Source organism: Protopterus annectens, chromosome 16.part0 (assembly GCF_019279795.1).
Source record: "Protopterus annectens isolate FY-2018-M chromosome 16.part0, PAN1.0, whole genome shotgun sequence".
NCBI lineage: Eukaryota > Metazoa > Chordata > Ceratodontiformes > Protopteridae > Protopterus > Protopterus annectens.
This window is the reverse complement of record NC_056750.1, coordinates 881,719,311-881,745,927: the sequence shown is the minus strand read 5'-3', so window position 1 is coordinate 881,745,927 and position 26,617 is coordinate 881,719,311. Positions and strand designations below refer to the sequence as shown.

At 44.2% G+C, this 26,617-nt stretch overlaps 1 protein-coding gene across 1 annotated transcript in view; it reads right to left on the bottom strand.

Annotated features, from left to right (window-relative positions):
- The window catches only part of LOC122790680 (src substrate cortactin-like), a 1,120,562-nt gene that overhangs the window by 692,355 nt on the left and 401,590 nt on the right, over positions 1-26,617 (bottom strand). Inside the window, exon 7 of the mRNA XM_044058203.1 lies at positions 6,683-6,793. Within this exon, the coding sequence (XP_043914138.1) occupies positions 6,683-6,793 (111 nt within the window). The remainder of the gene's footprint in view (positions 1-6,682; positions 6,794-26,617) is intronic.

Genomic DNA, 26,617 nt, shown 5'->3' with positions numbered 1-26,617 from the left:
TTCAAATGGCCAATATTTTCTAACTGTAAAGTAAACTTTTCTACTTCAAGCATTCATTTTTAAAAATGAATGCATTTCTTCACTTCTGCAAACATTACCTTGGCTCTTATTGCAATTATGAATGTTTGTCAAAATGATCGGACAACAAAGGCACAAAGCTTTGAGTATTCCTCATGAGTCTGTTCAGTCTACAAGGAATGTGGATAAGTCCCATGCAGATTCCTGTAGCTGGGTACTTGCACATTTAAAGCTACATATCTCACATACTGCAGTGGGCTCTCAAGGCAAACATACATGTACACATCATTATACCACAGCATGCATCAAGTCAGTATGTGGACATCCATGAACACAGGACTTATGTTTAAATAAAATGCCAAAGTTAGATTAGTGCAGATCAACCAATAAAAGAAACCCCTGCATACTTAAAGCAAATGTTTTGTAAGACTCCATAAACTTCTGCATCTGCAGGATGTCAAAATTAGAAGTTATGTCCTTACCATAACGTTCCATGTGGAGTGTTCATCTCGCCTTTGTTCTTACACCTGGGTTCGGAGCCGATCCTCGGCTCCGTGTCGGCCGCTTGCAAGCTCTGCATCGAGAAGAAGCTCGAGACAACCTAATACCCACAATCCCCCTCTGCCTTTACCTCAGATCTAGTTTGCAAGCAAACCAGCAGTCAGAGAGAGAACACACTCATGCCAAAAATGTACATAAAAGCAGGAAGACTTATATCTATATATATATATATATATATATATATATATATATATATATATATATATACACACACACATGTACATCATACATATGCAACCACTGCAAGTGCAGAAGCAGAATACCCCAGACCAGGCGCCAAACTGAACGTTCTTCCTGAGGGTGGGAGGGTGGGAATGTAAGAACAAAGGCGAGATGAACACTCCACATGGAACGTTATGGTAAGGACATAACTTCTAAATGTGAGTGTGTTCGATCTCGCCGTTTGTTCTTACACCTGGGTAGCGTCCCTAGCTCCATGTTCCTGAGGAACTCACGGGAGAACGTTCTTGAGCACAGTGGAACCAAAGGTTGCCCTGTCCCTAGAAACCCTGTCCACTTTGTAATGAGAGATGAATGTATGTGGTTTCGACCAAGTAGCAGCTGCACAAATAGTGTCTAATGGTAGGCGAGCTGCATGAGCCAGGGATGTAGACACTGATCTTGTAGAATGTCCTTTGGGTTTGACAGATAAAGTTTGATTTGAAGAATCATAAACGTATATAATACAATCAGTTAGCCATTTGGAAAGAGTTTTAGTAACCGCTACACCTTTCCTGCTGTCAGCAAAGGCTACAAAAAGTTGATCAGATTTCCTGTGATCCTTTGTTTTATTCAAATAAAATCTAAGTTTTCTATGGACATCCAACTTGTGTAACATATACTCCAATCTATTGGAGTGATTTTTGAAAAAGGTAGGTAATTCAATGGATTGATTAATGTTATTGATAGAGCAAACTTTGGGGAGAAAGGATGGATTAGTGCGAAGAGATACTCTGTCAGAGTGAAAGATCAAATAAGGGTGTTTAATAGAAAGAGCCTGAAGCTCAGACACTCGCCTAGCGGATGTAATGGCTACCAAGAAGAGGGTCTTCCATGATAAATACTTCAATGGACAAGAGGAGGCTGGTTCAAATGGGGGTAACATCAATTTAGATAATAAAAGGTTTAGATTCCAAGGCGATGTAGGGGATCTAACTGGTGGTCTAATATGGAAAGACCCTTTTAAAAAGGCCTTACAAAGTCTGTGAGCCATTACAGGAGCCCCACATTCTTCCACATGAAAGTTGGAGATGGCAGCCAATTGCACTCTCAAAGTGGCAGGGGACGCTCCTTGGTGGAACAATTCTGTTAAAAACTCTAAGATCTTGTTTAATGAAGCTATGACAGGGTCCAAATGTTGTGAGTTTGCCCAGAATACAAAACGCTTCCATTTACTAGTGTAGGTCTTTGTAGTGGAAGCCTTATGAGAAGCCACTAGTATATTCTGGACTGCAGGTGAAAGAGAATCAGACCTGGCTAAAAAGGGAAGCGGAGCAGCCAAGCTGCTAGATGGAGTGACCCGAGCGAGGGGTAAGGAACCCCTGACGAGTGAGTCAGTAGATCTGGCTCTGGGTCCAGGATCAAAGGTCCCCGAATGCGGTGTTGCAAAAGAAAGGGGAACCAAATTTGACGAGGCCAGAATGGGGCAATGAGGATTATAGTCCTTTGCAGGTTGTTGGCTTTCTGCAGAAACTTTGCAATCAGGGGAAAGGGAGGAAAAGCGTACAGGAGACCCGGGGGCCAATCGTGCACCAGCGCGTCCCTGGGGACTTCCCCTGGAGGGGGTAATAGGGCAAAGTAGCTCCTGCATTTGGCGTTCATTGGAGACGCAAAAAGATCGCAGGAAGGCTGGCCCCACTTGCGAAAAATCTTCTTCGCAACTGACTGTTTGAGGGACCACTCGTGAGGCAACAGGATTGCTCTGCTCAGCCTGTCGGCTATGGCGTTGGATGACCCGGGATGTGCGTTGCGATCAGAAAGCGACCAGTGGACTCCGCCCATTGCCAGATTCTCATGGCCTCTCTGCATAGCTGATAAGACTTGGTTCCCCTTGTTTGTTTATGTACCAGACTACGGACATGTTGTCTGTCTGAACTGCAATAGTCCCTAGAGGAAGAAGGGGAGCAAAGTGTTGCAACGCTAGAAACACTGCCCTCAACTCTAGAACATTGATGTGCAGATTGTACTCTAAATTGGTCCATTCGCCTTGGACTGTCTGTCCCTGAAAGATGCCCCCCCACCCTATCAGGGAAGCGTCCGTGGTCACCGTAGCTGTCGGCGTGGGTAGCACAAATGGTCTTCCGCTGGAAAGGTTGCAAGTCTGAAGCCACCAGGCTAGGTGTGATTTGCATGTGTTTGTGATCAGAATTTCGTGTGTCAGAGGTAGTTGTTGGAACGACCATTGTGCAAACAGTAGCCATTGTAGAACTCTCATGTGCAGTCTTCCCAATGGTATCGCAATGAGAGAAGCTGCCTTGAGACCCAAAACCTTCAGAACCAGTTTTGCTGGGGATTTTCTGGATGACAGAAGAAGAGCTATGTGGCTTTGTAGTGAGGCTATCCTTTCTGGAGGAAGCCTTAGAATTAAATGATGCATATTCAATTCCGCTCCTATGAATAAGATATGCTGTGATGGCTGTAGTAAAGATTTTTCGAAATTTACGGAAATTCCGAGGTGAACACAAAGTTGTAGAGTGTAATCCCTGGCCTGTATGTCTCAGATGAGACGCTACCACTGCCATGCATTTGGTGAAAACCCTGGGGGCTGAGGTCAGACCAAAGGGCAGGGCTCGAAACTGATAGTGACTGGCTCCCAGCCGGAAGCGCAAATGATCCCTGGACGCCCTGGCCATTTTGATGTGGTAGTATGCGTCCTTCAGATCTATTGAGCACATCCAGTCGTCCTTCTGTAAGAATGGAAGGATCGATTGAAGCGTGACCATTCGGAACTTTTCTTTCTTGACGAAGGTATTGAGGTTGCTTAGGTCCAGAATCGGCCTCCAGTCCCCTGTCTTCTTTGGAACTAAAAAGAACCTTGAGTAAGTTCCGAATCCTCTTTGGTCCGCTGGGACTGGTTGAATGACTCTTTTTTCTAGCAGCTTTGAAATTTCTATAGCTGCTGGGTCTCGCAGATGGGGCGGCACATCTGGGAGTCTTCTCTTTGGAATGGGGGTGGATAGGAAGGGTATTCTGTAACCTCTGGTAACCACGCTTTTTACCCAGTTGTCTGTAGTAAGATTTTGCCAGGCCTGAGGGTATAAAGCTAAGCGACCCCGGACTGCCTCCAGAGCAGGACAGTCGGGCCTCCTCTCAGGAGTGCTGGAAAGGTTTTCCAGGGGGGGTATCCCTGTCACCTTGGTTTTGCGGACCCCCTCTGCCACCAGGGCGGCGTCTTCCACCTCTGCCCCTCCTCTGCCTCTAGAGGGGGCATCACCCTGTGTGCCTGGGAAAGAACCTTGGGGTTTTCGAAACCACATTTTCCCACCGCGTTGCCCTTTGGGGTACGGTCTGGATGGGGTGGAAAAACGGACTCCGACAGCAGACACAGTCTTTCCCTCCTGCTCACACCGGGTAAGGGTCTCCTTTACTTTGGGGCCAAAGAGAGTGGCACCGTCAAATGGGGCGTTAGTAAAGGAAGACTTGAAGGCTTCCGCAAATGAACATAAGCGCATCCAGGATTGTCTACGAAGAGCAATCGCTGAAGCTGCTGCCCTACTCGATCCTTCGGCGTATGAGATCAGCCTCATGGACGAGTTTACAATGGATGTAAGGGTATTGAGTTGTGCTGTAACTTTCTCCGAGACAGCAGCATCTGTAGTACCCTGGAGGGTATCTCCCAACTCTTTGATTAGATCCCTCTGTAGTCGTGTGAAATGGGTCAAATAGTTCAGGGATCGCATAGAAAAAGCCGCTGAACTAAAAATGCACTTCCCGTACCTGTCCATGGTCCTAGAATCTCTGTTAGGGGGATGGACAGATGAGGAAGATTCCGACATCTCCTTTTTCGTGGCCGCTGCCACCACCATAGCATCCACTGGAACTCCTTTTGTCAGATAAGCCTTGTCCTGGGGTGCAGTAATATACTTATTAGGCTTTCTAGGGACTGGCTCCACCGTGTCAGGAGCCTCCCACGCCCTTCGAGCAATCAGCTCCATTAACTCATTGAAGGGCGGAGTGACCCAGGAGGAGGAAGGGCGAGCACCAAATGCCTTCAGCAAGACTGACTCATCCTCAGAAGGGGGGAGGGACTGCCAATCACCTCTCTGCTTTAGGATCTCCAAGATGTCAGAAAGAGACATCTTCTGAGGGTGACTTTGGGGACCCTTCTGACTCATCCAAGTCAGTATCGGATGTCAAAGATTCTTGTGGAGAATCTAAGTGTCTCCTCTTACACAATCTTTTCCTAGGGACTTCTTGGGGAGCATCCGAAGAAGCCTCCAAGGAAGAGGGGCACCCTCAGGGGTGGCTGAGACACAGGTGCTCGGCTTAGCTGTAGCCGTGGGTGCAGAGGAGGATAACGGACCTTTATGGGGAGGAGAAGCTGTTTCTGCTGATGTGGTTGTCTGGGTAGACAACACCTTCCTCATGAGATCAAAGGCCCCGGGTCCCGAGTCGAGGTATCTCCCAGTTCGAAGAAATGGGAAGAATCCCGAAACAGGCACGAAGGCATCGACCCGAGGGACGGAACAGAGTCGATCCGAGCCAAGGCCCGAGGGAGCGTCGGAACCGAAACATCGGTCCGACTCGGTCCCGGAACCCAGGATGGATCTTCGCTCCGAGACTCGTACGGATCCGACGGAGTCGAGGTGAACGGAGCCGACCGAGAAAAGGACGGTTCTGGCACCGAGGGCTCCACAATCAGCAGCTCAGCTTCTTCCGGCTCCGAAGACTGGACAGGTCTCGGAGGAGGAACAGATGGAGACAGTGGAAGGCCTTCAAGTCTCGACACCAATTGAGAGGAGACCGAGATGAGTTTGGATAAGGCCGTATTCTCCATTAGCTTCTGCACCACACGGTCTACATCGGTATCAGAAAGGGGTCTGAAAGAACGGGTCGAAGGAATCGAAGACGGAGCCAACCTCAACAGTGTCGGGGGAGGGAGCTCCGTCACCGGTTCCAAGACTCGAGGCTCGGAAACTGACAACAGTTGAACACTCGGCCCCGAAGTCTGTGGAACCGGTGATCTAACTTTTACTGAAGAGCTCGGAGCCGATGACCTGGGCTCCGACGTCTTCGATTCCTTCGAGGATTTGGATGCCTGGTCTGAAGCATCCAGAGCCTCTTGAAAAGTAGGTTTTAACAAACCCCTATCCATGAGTTTCCTGCGCCTATCTGTCATGACCCTCCCACTGAAAGAATGACAAATTGAGCAGTCTTCTTGCAGATGGAGAGGGCCAAGACAGTAGACGCAGGAACTATGATTGTCAGTAACTGACATCTTTTGCCCACATTGGCAACGCTTAAATCCAGATTTAGCCTTCTCAGACATCTTAAACTTAATATGGTAGAAGTCAAGTCCAGCAGTAAAGTCAATCTGGTGAAATTGTCGAATCCAGTAAAAGAAAAAATGTCTATCCGGTAGTCAATCCAGTAAGGGGTGGGAGGCCCCGAGGGAAACTCTAATAAGTTTAAATTAACTTAAACGGAACCGAAAATTCCTCAACCATACCACACACACACACTTTGTCACTAAACAAACTTTTTAGAATAAAATTATTCTGAAATAACAAGAAAAAAATCTTAAATCTTAGCTTTAGGTGCTCGAGCTCGACCCAGTGATGCGAACGCTGCAGCGGCAAACTAGATCTGAGGTAAAGGCAGAGGGGGATTGTGGGTATTAGGTTGTCTCGAGCTTCTTCTCGATGCAGAGCTTGCAAGCGGCTGACACGGAGCCGAGGATCGTCTCCGAACCCAGGTGTAAGAACAAACGGCGAGATCGAACACTCTCGCATCATGTTTTACGTGCGTCATTTAACCAATTTTAAGAAATAAAAAAATACTACTAGAAAAGAAAGAAAAACAGGACAGCAATTCATTACCAAGACCTGAAAAAGAATAATGCAGAACACTAAACACAAGTATAGTGAAAATAACATAAGTATACCTTTCTGGGATTCGTGCAGAGGCACTTTCTCCTGGTGATCCCAACCGAGTGCAGACTTATCCTGTCTGTCTGTCTGGACACCAAACTTCCCTCCAAACCCTTGTACATAGTCTGCACATACAATAAAAAGTCTGCTATTATGTGGCAAATTATGTTCAGTAACAAAAACAAAGTGGAAATTAAGACCAACAACAATACAGAATTTAATATTTGAGCTTTGCCATGCATTTTATGCTCCAGTCTTTTTAATAAGTGGCGATTACTGTGCTCTATATATCAAGTCAACTAAGATGTCGACAGTCACTTTGTCATGTCAAAACCACTATGTTCAGTTCACTGCTTAAAAATAACTATTCAGATTGTTTAAAGAGCAGCTGACAATTTCAGAACAAAAATATTCTCACATTACATTTTATCATGACAGTAACTACCCTTTTCCATCAATTACTAAGACTATATGTCTTAAGATACAAGAACTCTTGAGTTCATCTGTCTCTGCTGCTGAAGACATACAGACCGTGAGATAAAACTTAATTGTTTTACCAACAGACTGTGGCAAGACAGCAGAGAACAAGAATACACTAAGATAGTAAATAAAAGGAATTTTTCTAATCTGCGTTTCTCCAGACTTACTGTGAAAAGTATCAGAAAGAATATACTTAGAATTGTAGATAAATGTCTACAGTAAGAATTTTTTCTGAAGTGTCAGCGGGTCTTCAAAAAATAAGGAAACAAATACTTCTTTAAAAGACATACAAAAATATCTCCTCTTTAAACATAACCACTGTTTGATCTCTCAGACTGCTCTGCAAGGACAAACATCCCTTCTGTTTCCAATGTTATCAGTACCAATCCTTGCAAAGATTTATTCATTAGCCTAAGAAAATGTGCTTTATTCCTAAACTACTTTGTTCAAGATTCCAAGTACATGAAACAATATGTTAAGAGTCACATTTAGTTCAGTCAAAACGAGATTGGAAACCCAAACGGAAACCCATAGCAGAATTTAGAAATGTGGCCTGGAGGAGCATTTTTCATCCCTTCACCACATTAGTAACTAGTGACAAGCATGAAGTTATTTAAAAGAATTTATCAACAAAACCCAGGAATTGAAGATGGGATAAAGAAAAAAAACTACTAACCATGAGTACCGAACACCAGTCTGATTCTTTGATCATTTCCATTTGACAGACTGCAATATATCACCAGTTAGATGAACCACTACAGATGCTCGGATCACTCAGTATTTGTTCAGCAGTAGTCAGTGCAAATAACTGCAAAAAGTAAACGTGTGTGAGTATGCTTACGTAGCACATAACCCAATGCAGCACTAATTAGTGGGATTTACCAACAGTAGAACCGGACCTGACCTCCCAGTCATGTTTAAAGTAAACGTGTGTGAGTATGCTTACGTAGCACATAACCCAATGCAGCACTAATTAGTGGGATTTACCAACAGTAGAACCGGACCTGACCTCCCAGTCATGTTTAAAGTACGTGTGTGCGAGTAGCCCACTGTAAGAGTACATGTTTAAGTATCACCACCAGTGCAGCACTACCCCTTATCAATGGGATTTACCAACAGTAGAACCAGACCTCCCAGTCAGACTTCCACCCAACCGGACCTCTTACTTGGTCAACATACAATATTTGAGGAGATGCTTGGGCCATTTTTTTTTTTGTTCTTTTGGAGAAGAAAAGCTTTCAAGAAGAGGTCTCACTCTGGGGCAAATACAACCAACCCCAGTATTCAGTCTGTAAAGTCCATGAGAATTCTTCCCCTGGCATGCATATGTAGCTGGTGGTATTTAAGGCAGTACATATAACTCCTTAAAAACAAGGACAACCGGAAATGGTACTGGAGGTGTCCATGGACAAATTGCTACATTTCCGTTCCCTGAGAATCTGCCCACTATCAAGAAACAAATCCAGGTAAAAAAGATAGGGGAATCTCGCACTGTAGGACCGATCTCCTTCACAAACATGTACCATTCCAGGGAGGCATTCTCACAACTTACTGTACTACAACAAATACAAGGAATCCTTTGGCAAGAAGGCTAGAGGATGCCCTCAGTGCAGCAGTGGCAAAACTTGTTCTGCTCTCAGGTCAGATGGCCAGTTTGTAATAATTACAAAAGGTGTGAAACTAAGCTTCATGTAATTGCTTCACAAATACACAAAAAATTGATTAGCCACTTTTAAAGAGTCTTCTTGTGGAGTTTTGTACCACCTATGGCTGGCATAAAGAGATGCACAGTTTGCCCATCTCCTTGGCTCTGCAATGTAATACCAGAGTTGTCACGGAATAAACAAGAAGTGGCAACAGTATTTCCCCCCCTTTATTATGAGGATTAGAGAAGCAAATGGGTAGCTGAACAACCTGATTCACTGCTAGCTAGGCATCTTGGGCATGAAGGAAAAGCTGGGTCCTAAGGTTAGCCCTACATTTATGGAAGGCCATGGACAGGCCCTTGCACAAGGGCCTGCAGCTCTGCATCTCCTGACTTGTCTTTCAAGTACAGCAAAGTACAGTTATGCAAGCAAACTTCCCACCCATAACAATCACTGCTGCAGTAACCTAAGCTTTATGGGACATCTTGCCAAGGGTCAGACAAAACTGCCAGCTTTTCAGAGAAAGACAAAAGTGGCTGCAACACTGTCAGATGACAAAAAAAAAATCCACACCCTGGCAAAAAAATAGCAAAGTAAGGGGAGGGAGTTGCTACTCCACCTACTGTTTCGGGACATTTACTTACACAGCCGTGCTATGTCATATTTAGATCACTGTTGCATTAGCCTAAGCTATATGGGGCAAATGACAGAGCTTAGAAAGGGAGGACAGGTTGTACTAAGAGTCCAGGAGCATCTGAAGAATAGTCCTAGCAAAGCCTGCTCTACACCTAGAGAAGCAATCTAGCTTAAAGTGGTTTGCTGGTTCTTCTTCTTTCGGCTTTCCCCAGTAAGGGGTCGCAACAGTGGAACTCTGGTCCGCTAATGATAGGCAGTAGATTTTTACGGTGCCAAGGTACCAGTCCGATGCCCAACCTTTAACAAAGGCACGCCCATTCACACAGGTCTTTCAAATGCCACTTGACCATGGGGAGGACATGCAGAATCCACACAGAAGGTGCTCCAGCCGAGAATCGAATGGGAGAACCTCTTGCTGTGAGGCAACAACGCTACCACTGCACCACCTCGGCTTTCATAGCTAAAAGTGCTTTGTAAAGGTATAAAAACACAACCAAATTGTTGTATCTAGTATATTTCTACAGTCCACCCCTTTCCAAAATGCCAAAGCAGCCATAAAATTGGGCGATAATTACTGAAAGCTCATATCTAATGGACATCCTTGAAAAAGCTCCTTTTGTGTATAGGAAGCACGAAACAAACAAAGAGTTGGATTGAAGGTAGGGCCCGGACAATTGGATACATGCACCAATTAGTGCAGAGCCAAATGAAGGTAGACCTGGACCACTGGATACATGCACCAATTAGTGCACAGCCAACTGAAGGCAGCTCCGGACCACTGGATACATGCAGCAATTACTGCAGAGCCAATTGAAGGTAGGCACGGACCATTGGATACATGCACCAATAAGTGCAGAGCCAACTGTGTTTTTCTGGCAGCACATACAGGGAGATAGACATGCTTTTCTGACCTTATTTAAGGAAACTGATACAAACCAATGCAGGAGGTGACCAACTCAATGCAGGTGGTTTACAGGGCAAGCTGCAATGACAAGCATTTTATGTGGGGTAAAAGCTCAGACTTGAAAGGATTTCTGGCCATCTTTCCGAAATTACAGCTAAGTGCAAGAATAATGCACTGGCTGGCACCTGCAGCTTCACAAAAAACACACTGGCTTTAAATTTCAAATTATTGATCGTGTGGACCTTTTGGAAATGGGAGGAGACATCTCTAATCCTTTAGAAAAACCTGAACTACTGTGGCAGCTGAAAAGTACAGTTTTGTACCTACCATAAATGTAGATGTCCGATAGATATGCAACTGCAGTCATAACATATGGGTTGTCCTGCCTCAGGCAGCCCTCGGTCGGCCGGATTCCAAAGTCTATGTCCGACGTCGGCTGATGTCGCATTTCTCTCCGTCAGAGCGGCTGGAGTATTTAAGCATCAGCCGACGCCATCTTCTTCAGTGTTTCTTGCCCCAGGTGCCCTCCAATGAAGGCTGTAATCAAATTGGAAGACAAAAATAGGTTTCCAGACAATAAATGAGCAATAAACAGATACACCATAACAGATATCCCCAGCTAAGGATAACAGGGAGAGGAGTGGACCCAAGGCATAGAGGGGAAGGAGGGAGGGAAAACCCGACTGCAGGTGCATATCTATCGGACATCTACATTTATGGTAGGTACAAAACTGTACATGTCCTTCAAGAATGCAACTGCAGTCATAACATATGGGTTGAATACCATAGCTTAGCTGGGGGAAGTGGTATGCTCTAAGAAAAGGATGGTGTAGCTTATCAATCCCTGCAGGACTGCCGAAGCAAAGCCTGCTCTGGATTTGGAATATAGGTTGTAGTTTTTGGAGAATGTATGCACGGAGCTCCATGTAGCAGCTTCTAGAATGTCTTTTGTAGGCACCCCTCTTAAGAATACTGTAGAGGTGGCTGTAGCTCTGGTGGAGTGTGGTCTGACATTGGCTGGTACACTCTTTCCATGGAAGGAATAACAGAATCTGATGCAATGCCCAATCCATTTTGAAATTGTCTGTTTGGAAATTGCTTTTCCTTGTACTGCAGGGGCGTAAGCCACAAAAAGCTGATCAGACTTCCTACTGGTCTTGGTTCTGTCCAGGTAGTAGCGAAGTTGTCTGTGAATGTCCAAGGTATGCAACAGTCTTTCCCCTTTGTTCTCAGGATTGGGAAAGAAAGTAGGCAGGTGAATTGCTTGATTTAAAGAAACCCTAGATACCACTTTTGGCAGAAAGGTAGGGTTGGTTCGTAAGGAGACCCTGTCTCTGTGAAAGGTTATGAACGGTGGTATTGCCATTAGGGCCTGTAATTCCGAAACCCTTCTTGCTGAGGTAATTGCCAACAGGAAAGCTGTCTTCCATGAGAGAAATTGTACAGAAGCTGCTGGCTCAAAGGGGGGTAGAGTCAGTTTTTCTAGGACGAAGTTGAGGTCCCAAGCTGGTACTGGAGCCTTTCTTGGTGGCTTTATATTCTTGATTCCCCTAAGGAATTGCCTTAACAAAGGATGTGAAAACTCAGGTGGACCAGTGTTGTATCTAGCTGAAATAGCTGAAGCATGTATTTTTATGGAAGAATATGAGAGTCCATTCTGTAGCATATCTGCCAAATATTCCAGAATGAGTGGGATGTTCAATAATGATGCATCATGACCCTTTGCTGGTATTCTAAATGCTGAATCTCTTCCATTTTGCTGAGTCAACCTTTCTGTTGGATGGTCTTCGGGCTTCTGTTAGTATCCGCTGAACTTTCTTAGATAGAGATAGATTGAGGCTGTTCATGGGATCTCCCAAGCTGTTAGCTGCAGCATCTGAATGTTGGGATGTACTGTCTTGAAGTTGTGTTGTCAAAAGTTGGGGCCATTGGGGAAGGGCCCACTTTTTGTTGTGACATATGCTCCGTAGTAGTGGGTACCAGTGTTGTCTTGGCCAGTCTGGAGCTATTAGGATCCCCTTGGGCTTCGCTGCTTTGATCTTTAGTAATACTGTGGTCATCAGTGGCAGAGGTGGGAATGCATAGATTTTTAGGAAGTTCCAGTTGAATGAGAGAGCATCTATTCTCCATGCTTGTGGATGATATGTCCTTGAACAGAACTTTTGTAGATGATGATTGAGGTGGGAGGCAAATAGGTCTACTTCTGGCCTGCCCCATGTCGAGGTGAGTCGTATGAAGATTTCTGGATGTAACCTCCACTCGTGGGGGTCCAGGAAATTCCTGCTTAGGTTGTCCGCCAGCACATTGTCTTTGCCTGGAACAAACTGTGATTGCAACTGTATGTTTAGGCTCAGTGATTTTTCCCAAAGATTCATTGTCAGCCTGCAAAGGGGGTAAGAATGGGTGCCCCCCTGCTTATGTACCACATCACAGTGGTGTTGTCTGTCTGTATTAGCAGGTGGCCTTGCTGAAGTTGTCGAAATGCCTCGATGGCATGCATTACTGCCAGCATTTCTTTTTGGTTGATATGCAGATGTGTTTCCTTTGGGGACCATTGTCCTTGAATACACATCTGCCCTCCATGTGCGCCCCCCATCCTAGGTCTGAGGCGTCTGTGGTCATGGTCTGTGTTATCTGAGGTTTTTTGAACGACATGCCTGTGTTTGCCTGGCTTACCGAGGCCCACCATAGAAATTCCTTTTGTAGGCATGGAATGAGCGGTATGGTTGTCTCTAGGTTGTTGCTGTGTTGAGACCATAAGCTTTTTAGGTACCATTGAAGCTTTCTCATGTGTAGCCTTGCTAATGGAACCAGTAGAATGTAGGAGGCCATATAACCCAGGGCCTGTAGGAATCTCCTTGCAGTCATCTGGGTGAGCTTTGCCAAACCTTTGAAATAATGAGTTAACTTCTTTTGCTTGTCTTCTGTCAGGTATGCCATTTGAGAGGCCGTGTCTAGTTTGGCTCCTAAGAAGGTTATTTGCTGGGATGGCTGAAGTCTTGACTTTTGGAAGTTGACTGTGTATCCCAGAGCCTGTAGCAATTGTATGACATAATTCAAGTTTTTTGTCAAAATCAGTTTGTCGTCCGCTTGTATGAGGCAGTCGTCCAGGTACGGGTAGATTTGGATCCCCTGGAGCCTGCAATGAGCAATTACTGAAGCCAGGCATTTCGTGAATACTCTGGACGCAGTAGATAAGCCAAATGGCAATGCTGAGAATTGATAATGCTCTGGCCCTGCAAGAAATCTGAGGTATCTTCTGCAGCTGTCTGATAGGGACATGCAGGTATGCCTCCTTGAGGTCCAGAGTAATCAGCCAAGACCCCTTGCCCAGCATGGGAAGGAGTTGCTGCAGAGTCAGCATTTTGAACTTTGGTACTATGAGAAAAGTGTTTAATGCGGACAAATCCAGTATTGGTCTCCATTGAGTTTCTTTTCTTGGAACAAGGAACAGTCTTGAATAAAACCCCTGGCCTTGTTCTTGTTGTGGAACTTTTTCTATACTGCTTTGAGCTGAGCAAGCAGAGAAATTTGCTTGATAGCCTCTGCCCTCTGGTTTTGAGGTAGGTTTGGCATGCCTTGTTTTCTTGGCAAGGTATGAAAGTGGAACCTGTAAACCTTGGTCTATAATGTCCAAAATCCATTTGTCCTTTGTCAATCTGTGCCAATTGTCTGAAAACAGAGATAATTTTCCACCCAAAGGAGCTTCTGTTTGCTCCTTGGTCAGCGGAAGTAGAGGAAAGTCATTGGGATTGTCCCTGTGGGGCAGGAGAAACCCGTGTCACTTCTTTGGTTTGCTGGTTGCCATTGTCGTCCCCTGTAGGAACCTCTGTATTGTCCTCTTCCTCGGCCACGCCTGTTTTTGCCCCTTTGAAATCTTTCAGGATTAGGAAAGGACCAGTTTTTAGAAGGCCAATTCCTGCTGAATCTGGGTGGCTGAACCTGGAGGAAATCTTTGACTGTCTGAACTGACTTGGCTTTTTCCTCAACGGACTTTAACACATCTTTAGCATTAGCACCAAAAAGCTTGTTCTTTTCCAAGGGTGCATCAAGAAGTTTTGCCTTAACATGATCTGGTAGAGGTTGTTCTTTTAACCATGCATGTCTACGAATGACCGCCCCTGTCATAGCTGCCCTACATGAAGCTTCCAATGCATCATATCCACACTGAAAAAAGTGATTGCTAACTTGCTGAGAATTATGTACAGCCTCCTGTAAAGACTTCCTATCTAAAGGTTCAGGAGAGGCCAAAGTTTTCTGTAAATCATCTAACAGGTAATCCTGATATTGAAACATATGAAAGAGACAATTGAGAGCTCTCATAGATAAAGTAGTGGAAGTGTAAACCTTCTTCCACCATCTCTCTAATGACCTAGCTTCCCTGTTGGAAGGCAAAGGATTTTTGGAGGTGGTAGCTGAAACTCCTTTCAGTCCCTGTGAAATTGTTTCTAAATCAACAGCATGGGCTCTGAAGAAATGAGAATGTGTTTCTGGGACCCTATAGTATCTGTCAGGCTTGGCAGGAGCAGGAGGGAGAGTATCAGGGGTAACACTGGAGTCAGAGTATAAATCATCCAAAACATCAAGCACAGGAGGTATAGCTAAGGGCCTGTGCTGGGGCTTTTTAAGGAAGGTTCGAAGGCGCTTTCTGGAATCAGAATATTCCTGGCCTTGCCACTTAAAATGTTCCCTCATGGTATGCAAAACCTCCCCAAAAGAAATATCCTCAGGAGGGGAGGCCGAGGGGATGGAGTCCTCTGCATCTGAGTCCTCACAGGTCTGGAAGGGCTCTTCCTGGCTGTCGGAGTGAACAGAGTCCTCAGAATCTTCATCTGAAGGGAGAGGGTCAGAGGGTTCAACCCTAGGCCTTTTATCAGGAGGAGGCTGGGATCCTCTCTCAGGATGGGCCTGAGAGCCTCTGATCATGGAAATTAAGTCTGCGGCCATAGACATGATTTGTGCTTCAGGAGTAGGTTGAGGTAAGGCTTTAGCAGTAAGGTGCTTGGTCTTGCTGGCTGCCTTAGCACGTGTGTAGGCCTTGATAGACATGGGAGGCCTAGCAGCTCCACGTGCAGGAGTGACCTTATCCACAGCAATGGTCTCGGGCATTTCCTCTGTTACAGTATCCGGAGGAAAATCAATAACTGGCGTCGGTGTGGTCTCCGGTATCAGAGGTATCGGTAACGCAATGTCTTCGGTTCGGAGCGGTGAAATAACCACCTCAGAGGGAACCGGGGCACTCGAGGTAGGTTTTGGCGTGGTGTCGGAGGAAGATGCGGGCCGAGGATGTCAGTCCCGGTCTTTTCGTTTCTTAGGAGTCTGCGATGTCGGTAGTTCCGATGGCATCGTATAATCGTAATTTTCGCTGAAAAAGTCTTCAGCGAACTCCGCCCGGCGCCTGAGAGTGCGCTTATTGAAGCGAGCACAGGCCGAGACGTCGTGGTCTGGGCCAAGGCAAGGAAGGCAGTAAGAGTGGAAATCCTTATGAGGTATTTGTTTACCACAAGACAAACAATTATTTACTTTTTCAGTAATTTCTGACATCGGCTGAGGCAAGAAAAGGTCCCCAGCGGGGTACTTAGCTTTTTTGATGACTTCGGATTCGAAGAATACAGGAGCTGACCGACCGGCACTTGCGAACTGCTTCTGCTTCGGGCACCGCGCGGCAAGAAAGACTGATGAAGATGGCGTCGGCTGATGCTTATATACTCCAGCCGCTCTGATGGAGAGAAATGCGACATCAGCCGACGTCGGACCCAGACTTTGGAATCCGGCCGACCGAGGGTTGCCTGAGGCAGGACAACCCATACGTTATGACTGCAGTTGCATTCTTGAAGGACATCTAAACTCTTAGAAAACCGGGGCTTAATTATTATTCCTCTATAAAAAGCATACAAGAACTCAGAAAACTGCCCCACCTGTTTAAAAGACTATTAAAAGTCTGATATGGGACTGATTAATGCTGACATTACACGCTAATATTATACATGTTAATATCGTTATAAACAAATATCTAACATTTTAAATATTTTACAATGAAAGTAACTGACACTGGTGCTGTTTTCTGATACTTTTACTCATTTAAACTAAGTGCTTTCTCAGTTAGATGACACAGTTTAACATCCCCCAGGGCCTTAATGCTTTATTTTTAACATTTTTCACAGTATTCCCACCTTAGCAATTAACATTATGGTTTGCATCCTACTTAGGTGTTCACTTACAGATTTAAACACATGTTCATTAATATTTTTTTTTTTTATATACACAAACCTGAAAAGGTATTTATTCGGTATGAAAGTGATCTTTGAAGTGTTTCAGTTTATAAGTTACTAATATTTATACCAATAGATGTCTAATGGTAGATCTTTTTGTCAGTGATTTTATTAGTGAGTTGGTTTCTTAATTAAGTTTCGATTAGCAGGTTAGGCTTAAGCTGTTCTTATTTATTTTGATTTGTCTCTAGCTTTTTAGATTCAGTTCTAAGGTAGCAGTCTCAGTTTACACTTTGGTGTTAAGGGGGACTTGGTAAAGGAATGAGTTTAAAGCTTTTTGGCTCTTAACAGAAAGTACAGTTGTGTACACTTACCATAAATGTAGATGTTTGAGTGTATTCACTGTGGCAGTCAACACATTTGGGTTATCTGCCTGCAGGTAGCCCTCAACCGGCCTGAATACCAGAGTCTTGGATTCCTCCATCGGATGCCGTCTCTTCCATGACGTCAGGTCATTTATTTATTTATATTTGTTGACTGGGAGTGTCCGACTGGACGTAGGTCCATTTTCAGCAGAGGCCATGAGTATAAAACATGCAGCCAATGCCACATCAGTTTTTCTTGCACCAGATGTCAGGTGCCCCCACAATGTGAAGCAATTTATATGTTACGGTACACCTCCATCAAAAAGCAAATACACCAGAAAGCTTAAATATACCAAACAAGAAGGAAAGGTAGAGCCCAAGAGAAGTCTGGGTTGGAGGGAGGGTAACCAGGACTGCAACAGTGAATACACTCGAACATCTACATTTATGGTAAGTGTACACAACTGTACTATGTTCTTCGTGTTTCACTGTTGCAGTCATCACATTTGGGTTGATTCCCAAAGCTAAGGAAGGGAGGAGGAAGCTAGAGAACATTAGGGCCAGCTATTAAGCCCTGCAAGACTGCAGTGGACCAGCTCTGGATTTAGAAAAAAAGAGACATGTGGTAATGCTTGGTGAAGGTATGTACAGAGCTCTAGGTAGCAACTTCTAGGGACTCCTCTGAGAAAGGCTGCAGAGGTAGATGCAACCCTGATGGAATGTGATCTTATCCCCTGTGGGGTAGGTTTTCCATGGTTTGTAGCAGAAATGAATTCAATGGGCTATCCATTTGGAAATGGTTTGCTTTGAAATGGCCTTCCCCTAAGCCCCTGCAGCAAAGCCAACCAGCAGCTGTTCAGATTATCTGAGTGGCTTAGTCCTGTCCAAATAAAATCTAAGTTGTCTGTGCACATCCAAAGAGTGCGGTATTCGTTCTTTGTTTTGCGGATAAGGTAAGAAAGTAGGCAAGTAAATGGACTGGTTTAGGGCCACACTAGACACCACCTTGGGCATAAAGGAAGGATTGGTCCTGACGGAAACCCTGTCTGCATGGAAGATAATGAAGGGTTCCACTGCCATGAGGGCTTGTAATTCAGACACTCTTCTTGCTGAAGTGATGGCTAGAAGGAATGCTGTTTTCCAAGAAAGGAATTTCAACTCTGCTGTTGCAGCTGGCTCAAAGGGAGGGAGAGTGAGCTTTTCCAATACAAAGTTAAGGTCCCAGGCTGGAGTAGGGGGCTCTCCTGGGGGGTCTTAAATGTTTGGCCCCCTAAGGAATTGTTTTAGCAGAGGGTGAGAGAAGAGGAGTGGCTCAGTATTATAATGAGCTGAAATGGCAGAGGCATGAATTTTAATTGACAAGGACAGGCCCTTGTGAAGCATTTCTGAAGAGAACCCGTTGTGCTCATCCCCCGAGTCTGGCTACAGGAACAGTATCTCTTCCACTTCTCAGTATAGGACTTGCTAGTACTAGGTCGTCTTGCTTCCAGAATGACATCCAGCACCTGCTTACTGAGGGATGCTATTGGAGAGCTCAAGGAATTAGTCAGGCTGCAAGGTTCATGGTTTGAAGCCGAGGGTGCAGAATCTGGCCCGCCTGCAGGGACAGCAGGGAAGGGGTCTGAGGCAGGTGCCATGGTTTCAGCAGTGTCATACTGCGCAATAGGGGGGACCAGTGCTGGCGTGGGCAGTCTGGGGCAATCAGTATTGTCCTTGGCTTGTACCGTTTGATCTTTAGCAGAACCTTCGAGAGAAGGGGCAGAGGGGTAAAGGCATAAACTGAGAGGCTTACCCAGGTAAAGGACAGGGCATCCACTTTCCAAGCTAGACTGTGGGGAGTACTTATACAGAATTTGTCCAACTGGTAGTTCTAAGGGGAGGCAAACAGATCTACCTCTGGAGTCCCCCATTTATTCCTCAAGAGGTCGAATATTTTTGGTTCCAGTTTCCATTCATGTGGGTTCATGCGATTTCTGCTCGAGTCGTCTGCCAGTGAATTTAGCTTGCCTGCCAAGAATTGAGCTTGTAGGTGCACTTGGTAGCTCAAGGCTGTGTTCCACACAGCCATGGCTAGTCTGCAGAAAGCACAAGAGTGGGTTCCCCCCTGCTTGTTTATGTACCACATGACTGTGATGTCTGTCTTTACCAATAGTTGTCCTGGAAGAATGCGGTCTTTGAAGGTTGTCAGGGAATTCTGTACAGCTAACATTTCTTTTTGGTTGATATGCAGGTGCATCTGTCTCACGTTCATTTTCCTTGAATGCACTGCCCTGCCAAGTGAGCCCCCATGCATAGTTTGATGCGTCTGTTAGGGTTTGGGTGGCATGGGGTAGAGTGAAAGGGAACCCCTTGCTGTGGTAGCAGACCTCTGCCCACCAAAGGAACTCTCTTTATACGTACAAATCACTGATTCCAGGTCCTGAGAATGTTGACACCATAGACTTTTTAGATACCATTTTAGTTTCCTCATATGCAGTCTTGCATACGGAATTAGTAGAATGCAAGAAGCCATGAACCCCAGGGCTTGCAGAATTTTCCTTGCAGATAGCTGGGGTTTTGTGGCCAAAAGTTTGAAGTAGGTTGTCAAATGAACTTGTTTCTCTGGAGTGAGTAAAGCCATCTGGGAAGTTGTGTTCAAGCTTGCTCCCAGGAATACAATCTGCTGGCAGGGTACTAGGTGAGATTTATTTTCGTTTATGGTGTACCTCAGAGAGGTTAGAAGTTTCCTTGCAAATGCCAGATGTTGTAATATCAAGTCCTGGCTTTCTGCCTCAATCAGAATCGTCCAAGTATGGGTATATCTGAATATTTCTCTGGCTGGAGCTAGACACTTTGTGGATACCCCGGGCACAGTAGATGAGCCCAAGGGAAGTGCAGAGAACTGAAACGAAGGTATTTCCTGCAAGATTCCCTTACTGGAACGTGCAGGTAAGCTTCCTTTAAGTCTAATGTGGCCAACCAGGCATCTTTGCCTAGCATAGGAAGAAGCTGTTGAAGTGTTAGCATTTTGAATTTTGGAATTACCATAAAGGTGTTTAGAATAGAGAGGTCCAGGATATGACGCCAGGAGCTGTCTTTTCTGGGTACCAGGAAAAGTCTTGAATAAAAACCTTGTCCCCTGTGTCCTGCTAGGACAGTCTGAATAGCCCTGATGCTTAGAAGAGAGAACCTGCTGTTGGGCCTCCGCCCACTGACTTGGGGGTAGATCTGGCCAACTGTTTGGGGTTGGTAGGGAGTGGAAGTGGAATCTAACAAGTTCCCAGTTTTTTGCATGCAGGGCTAGCTTTCCTCCTAAGGGAGCAGGCAGTTGAGGAGGACCTGGGAGGGTTAAGGTTATGTCATTGTGCCATTTTTCTGTAGGGGGGTGGTTTATTGATCCCTGCTTTGGAAGTGGGAGCCCCCCACTGCTTTGACCTGTGCGCAGTCTAAGACTGTAACCTAAGTGGTCTGCTGTTCCTGGGTTTTGACTGAGAGGGCCTGGAAAAGACTGGAAAGGACCAATTCTTTGAAGGCCAACGTCTACTAAATCTGGGAGGCTGTACTTGTAGGAAATCTTTAATAGTTTGCATAGATTTAGCTTTTTCCTCCATCCTTTTGAGGACTTCTGCTTTGTTGCCAAACAGGCAGTCTTGGTTAAAGGAAGCATCCAGTAATTTAGCTTTAACATGATCTGGCAAGTTTTGCTCCTTAAGCCAAGCATGCCTTCTAAGTACAGACCCAGTGACAGCAGCCCTGCAAGATGCTTCTGAAGAGTCAAAACCACATTGCAAAGTATGTTTACCAACTTGTTCTGCAGAATGCATTAAATCCTGTAATTCTTTGTGTTCAGCACAGTCAGGAATCAACATAATTTTCTGTTTATTAGTCCCATAATATACTGCTGGTATTTTAACATATGAATCTGGCAATTTAAAGCCCTAATGGCCAAAGTAACAAGTGTACACCTTCTTGCCCCATCTGTCCAAGGCTCTAGAATCTCTATCAGAAAAGGTAGGATTTTTGGCAGCAGTAGCCTTAATGCCTTTTGGTCCTTGGGAAATGGTCTCTGGATTCGAAGTAGGATTCTTGAAGAGGAATTTGTGAAAGTCAGTTACTCTAATACCTGTCAGGTTTTCTGGGAGCTGGAGGTAAAGTGTCTGGGGAAAGGCTAGATTCCAAGAAAGCATCATCTACAATGTCCAGAACAGGAGGGATAGCTAAAGGCCTGTGTTGAGGAAGGATTAAGAATTCCCTAAGCCTCTTTCTGGAGTCAAAGTAATCCTGGCTTTCCCAGCGGAAATGCTCCCTAAGAGTGTGCAAGGTTTCACCAAAAGAAAATTCTTCTGGAGGTGAAGCAGAGGGAATGGAATCCTCTACATCGGAATCCTCATAGGTAGACAAGGACAAATCCTAGTAATCAGAAGGAACAGAAATATCAGATTCCTGATCAGAAGAATCAGAAGGAAAATCAGTTCTAGGTCTTTTAGAAGGGGAAGGCTGGCTTCTCCTAAATAAAGGTAATAAGGTAAATTGAAAATAAACACGTCACCCACCAAGGGATAAATGCTCCATAGCCAAGAAAGTGCAAAGTAACTGTAATATAAACGCTCAGGAGCAACCCAGCACAGAACCAAGAGTTCAGCATATATCTATGCACTCGAGGTATAGTCTCTAACAGTGATAGTATTTGATGTAAACTCCAACAGCAGGTAGATAACATCCAGAGGCAAAGTAAAAATATCCTTTTATTCCAGACACATGTGAAGGCAAGTGCTTTCACCAAGAGGCTTTGTCAAATCTTCAACAGAGTGTAAAATCACCTACTACTATATATCTAACTGGTAATTAGCTAATTGATACCAATCAAGTCAGCACTCCTCTTAAAGTCATAGGCTGAACACTGTCAAGTGCATTTAAAAATGTATCATAACAAATAAGCATATTAAAACATAACATCCATATGGATAAAATTCAAAGATAAATGAGTAACAGTTACCATGATTAAAAATATATACATATTAACATGTAAAATAAATATATATCACAGAACATAATTTTAAACACTGGTATACTAACCCCATGATTTACCTAACTACCAACTTCCTATTTTTCAAGACAGGTTTCAGGGGAATTTTATCATTTAACCCTGGGCTGGCATGTCCTTTAAACTGTATTATCCATTTAACTTCCATTCTTTCCGTGCGATTCCGGACATCTCCACCCCTGATACTAGAATGATTCATTTGAATCACCAAGAAACAAAATGTATGTTCTGTTCCTACTTCAAGAATATGTTTGGATAGGACATTTGTATTGGAACGAATGAATATCTGGTATAGATGTTCTCTGATATGATCTTTAAGCCTCCTATCAGTTTTGCCTACATAAAACGCAGGGCAATGTGTGCATATTGCTAAATAAACTGTGTGTTCTGTGTTACAGTTGGCCACTACGTTAAACTGACAACACTGTGTGGTCACTGGGTGTACAAACATATTGTTTAAAAATGTAGGGACAGTAGATACAGTTGTTACATGAAAATGTACCAATTCTACTGGGATGTCTCGGAACCATCTGCTCATTGGAATAACAAAGCATTCTATGCAAATTCTTCTTATTTCTAAAAAGAAATTGGGGATTTTCTCCCACTATTTCTTTAATGGTTCAGTCATCAGGATTTGCCAATGTCTACAAATAATGTCCCTGATGTCTCTAAAATCCTACGTATAAAACAGAACATTTCTGTATAGTTTTAGTTCCATTACGTAAAACTACCGAACTGGAAGGTGCATTATACCATCTACTGCCAAAATCAGAAAAGTAAGGGCTGGCGCTCTCATTTCTGTATTCTTCCATACTCTGATAATATCTATATCTTGTGCGTTATATGATCTGTGTAGTAACCTTCCTTTCACGTTCATAAGCTCTTCATTGCACCCTTCTCGTGTTGGATTTAACCTGGACGCTCTAAAGACCTGTTCCTTAATATTATCAAAGACAAACTAGGATGCATACTCTGTGTAACAGGGTGTTCTTGTACCAGGACTTCCTATAAATGCCTGTATCGAGTTGCCCACTGCTCAACCTCTCTATGTGGACATCTAAAAAATTGATGCTACTGGTTGACTCCATTGTAAACTTGAGGAATTCTGTAAGTGTATTAATTTCTTCATAAGAGATAAAATTCTCTTACTACCTGTCCATAAAAAAAGAGGTCGTCATCAAACTGTTTATAAAAAAAAAAATCACATACTTCTGATATCTAGGTAAAAGAAAAAGATGTTCTCTCTCCCACATAGCCATGACCAGGTTGGCGTAGCTGTTGGCACAGGATGTAGCTACTCCATCCTTCTGCTTATATATGTTATTCTTAAAAACAAAAAGGTTATTTTCCTTTGGTTGAGGTTGAGCAATGGGCAACTCAATACAGGCATTTATAGGAAGTCCTGGTACAGGAACACCCTGTTACACAGAGTATGCATCCTAGGTTTGTCTTTGATAATATTAAGGAACAGGCCTTTAGAGCGTCCAGGTTAAATCCAACACGAGAAGGGTGCAATGAAGAGCTTATGAACGTGAAAGGAAGGTTACTCCACAGATCATATAACGCACAAGATATAGATATTATCAGAGTATGGAAGAATACAGAAATGAGCGTGCCAGCCCTTATTTTTCTGATTTTGGTAGTAGATGTTATAATGCACCTTCCAGTTCAGTAGTTTTAGGTAATGGAACTAAAACGATACAGAAATGTTCTATTTTTTTATACTTATGATTTTAGAGACATCAGGGACATTATTTGTAGACATTGGTAAATCCTGATGACTGAACCATTAATTAAATAGTGGGAGAAAATCCCCAATTTCTTTTTAGAAATAAGAATTTTCATAGAATGCTTTGTTATTCCAATGAGCAGATGGTTCCGAGACATCCCAGTAGAACTGGTACATTTTCACTTAACTGTAACTACTGTCCCTACATTTTTAAACATAATATGTTTGTACACCCAGTGACCACACAGTGTTATCAGCTTAACGTAGTGGCCAACTAAGTCAGAACACACAGTTTATTTAGCAATATGCACACGTTGCCCTGCGTTTTATGTAGGCAAAATGTACAGTTTTGTACCTACCATAAATGTAGATGTTCGAGTGTATACACTGCTGCAGTCATTACACTTGGGTTATCCTGCCGTCAGGTGGTTCCCCAGTCAGCCTGAGTTCCAAAGTCTTGGTCCGGCATCGGTTGCTGTCACCTCCTCCCTGCTGTCAGTGCGACAGGGGTATGTAAGATGCAGCAGACGCCATTTTCTTCAGTTTTTCTTGCCCCAGATGTCAGGTGCCCCCAAATAGGTAGGCAATTCAAATTGCTAATAAAACATACATAAGAAAAGCAAACAACTTTCAGTTACCAGCAAATACTCCCCATAGATAGTAAAGGGTAGAAGACATAGGTACGTACCAAAAAGTAAGAGGGGAAGGAGGGAGGGTAACCTGGACTGCAGCAGTGTTTACACTCGAACATCTACATTTATGGTAGGTACAAAACTGTACTATGTTCATCGTGTTACACTGCTGCAGTCATTACACTTGGGTGGAATCCCAAAGCTGAGGTAGGGTGGCTGGTTCTATAAGGCATTAGGTGTGGCTATAAGGCCCTGCAGTACAGCAGTGGCAAAGCCAGCTCTGGATTTAGAGTATAAAGGCAGATGGTAATGCTTGGTGAAAGTATGCACAGAGCTCCATGTTGCTGCTTCCAAAATATCCTTGGTAGGCAGTTGAAGTGGCTGTTGCCCTGGTGGAGTGAGATCTAATGCTACTAGGTATAGGTTTCCCATGGTGTGTGTGTAGCAGAAACGTATACAATGTCCTATCTATTTTGAAATAGTCTGCTTTGAAATGGCTTTTCCCTGTGCTCCTGCAGCATATGCTACCAGTAATTGCTCAGATTTTCTGAAAGCTTTGGTTTTGTCCAAGTAGAAGCATAACTGCCTGTGAATGTCCAAAGAATGCAGTAGTCTCTCCCTTTTACTCTGTGGTTTTGGATAAAAAGTTGGCAAGTGAATAGTTTGGTTTAGAGCCACACTTGAAACCACCTTTGGCATAAACGTAGGGTTAGTTCTCAAAGACACCCTGTCCTGGTGGAAAATGAGGAAAGGTTCCACTGCCATTAGTGCCTGTAATTCTGAAACTCTTCGTGCTGATGTTATTGCCAGGAGCAGAGCAGTTTTCCAAGAGATACATTTTAATTCTGCTGTGTTAGCTGGCTCAAAAGGAGGTAGTTAATTTTTCCAAAACAAAGTTGAGGTCCCAAGTTGGAGTAGGTGCTCTACGGGGGTGGGTCTTATGTTTTTAGCCCCTCTGAGGTACTGTTTTAGCAAAGGATTAGAGAAAATTGGTGGATCCGTGTTGTAATGAGCAGAGATGGCAGAGGCGTGGATCTTGATGGATGAAAAGGAGAGGCCTTTGTCCAGCATCTCAGTTAAATATTGTAGAATCTGAGGAATGTTTGGGTCAAGGCTGTGAGCCTTGTTCCAAGCACCGAATCTCTTCCATTTATCTGAATAGGCTTTCCTGGTACTAGGACTTCTGGCCTCCAGAATGACATCCATAACTGCTTTGGAGAGAGGCATTGCTTGTTTGACTAAGGAATTTTCCATGCAGCTAGGTTTAAGGTCTTTAGCTGACTGAAGTATCTGATTATTGTGCTGAGTCAGCAGATGTGGGATTTGAGGCAAAATCCAGGGTGGTTCTTGTGCTAAGTTCTTTAAGATTGGGTACCAGTGCTGATGTGGCCAGTCTGGTGCAATCAGGATCATCTTTGGCTCTTCTTGCCTGGCTTTTATGAGTACCTTTGGAAGGAGAGGTAGTGGTGGGAAAGCGTATACTTGTAGGTTTTTCCAGCTGAATGAGAGGGCATCCACTTTCCATGCTTGTGGATGGTAACTCCTTGTGCAGAATTTCTGTAGCTGGCAGTTCTTTGGGGATGCAAACAGATCTATGTCGGGGCTCCACCATTTCTGTATTATCATTCTGAATATTTGTCGATTCAATTCCCATTTGTGGGAATCCATGATGTTTCTGCTTAAGTCATCTGCCAGTGTGTTTTTCTCTCCTGGCAGGAATTTTGTTTGCAGATGAACTTGACAGTTTAGAGCGGTGTTCCACAAGGTCATGGCTTGTCTGCAGAGGGGGTAGGAGTGAGTGCCCCCTTGCTTGTTTATGTACCACATAACTGTGGTGTTGTCTGTCTTTAGTAATAGTGGTCCTGGATGCATCCGGTCCTTGAAAGCTATAAGGGCATTTTGTACAGCTAACATCTCTTTTTGATTGATGTGAAGATGCCTTTGTTCTGTGGGCCACTTGCCCTGAATACATTTTCCTGCCATGTGTGCTCCCCAAGCGTAAACAGATGCATCTGTTGTCAGTGTTTGCCTGGCTGTGGGTTGAGTAAAAAGGCTGTCCCTTGTTGAGCTGACAAGCGTGAGCCCACCATCAAAACTCCTATTGAAGGCAAGGAATTAGTGGTATAACTGTTTCCAAACTTTGACAGTGATGAGACCATACACTCTTTAGGTACCATTGCAGTTTCGTCATATGCAGTCTGGCATATGGAATTAGTAGTATGCAAGATGCTATGTAACCCAAGGCCTGTAGAATTTTTCTTGCAGGGAGTTGGGTTTTTGTTGCCACCAATTTTAAGTATTGAGTCAGTTGTCCTTGCTCGT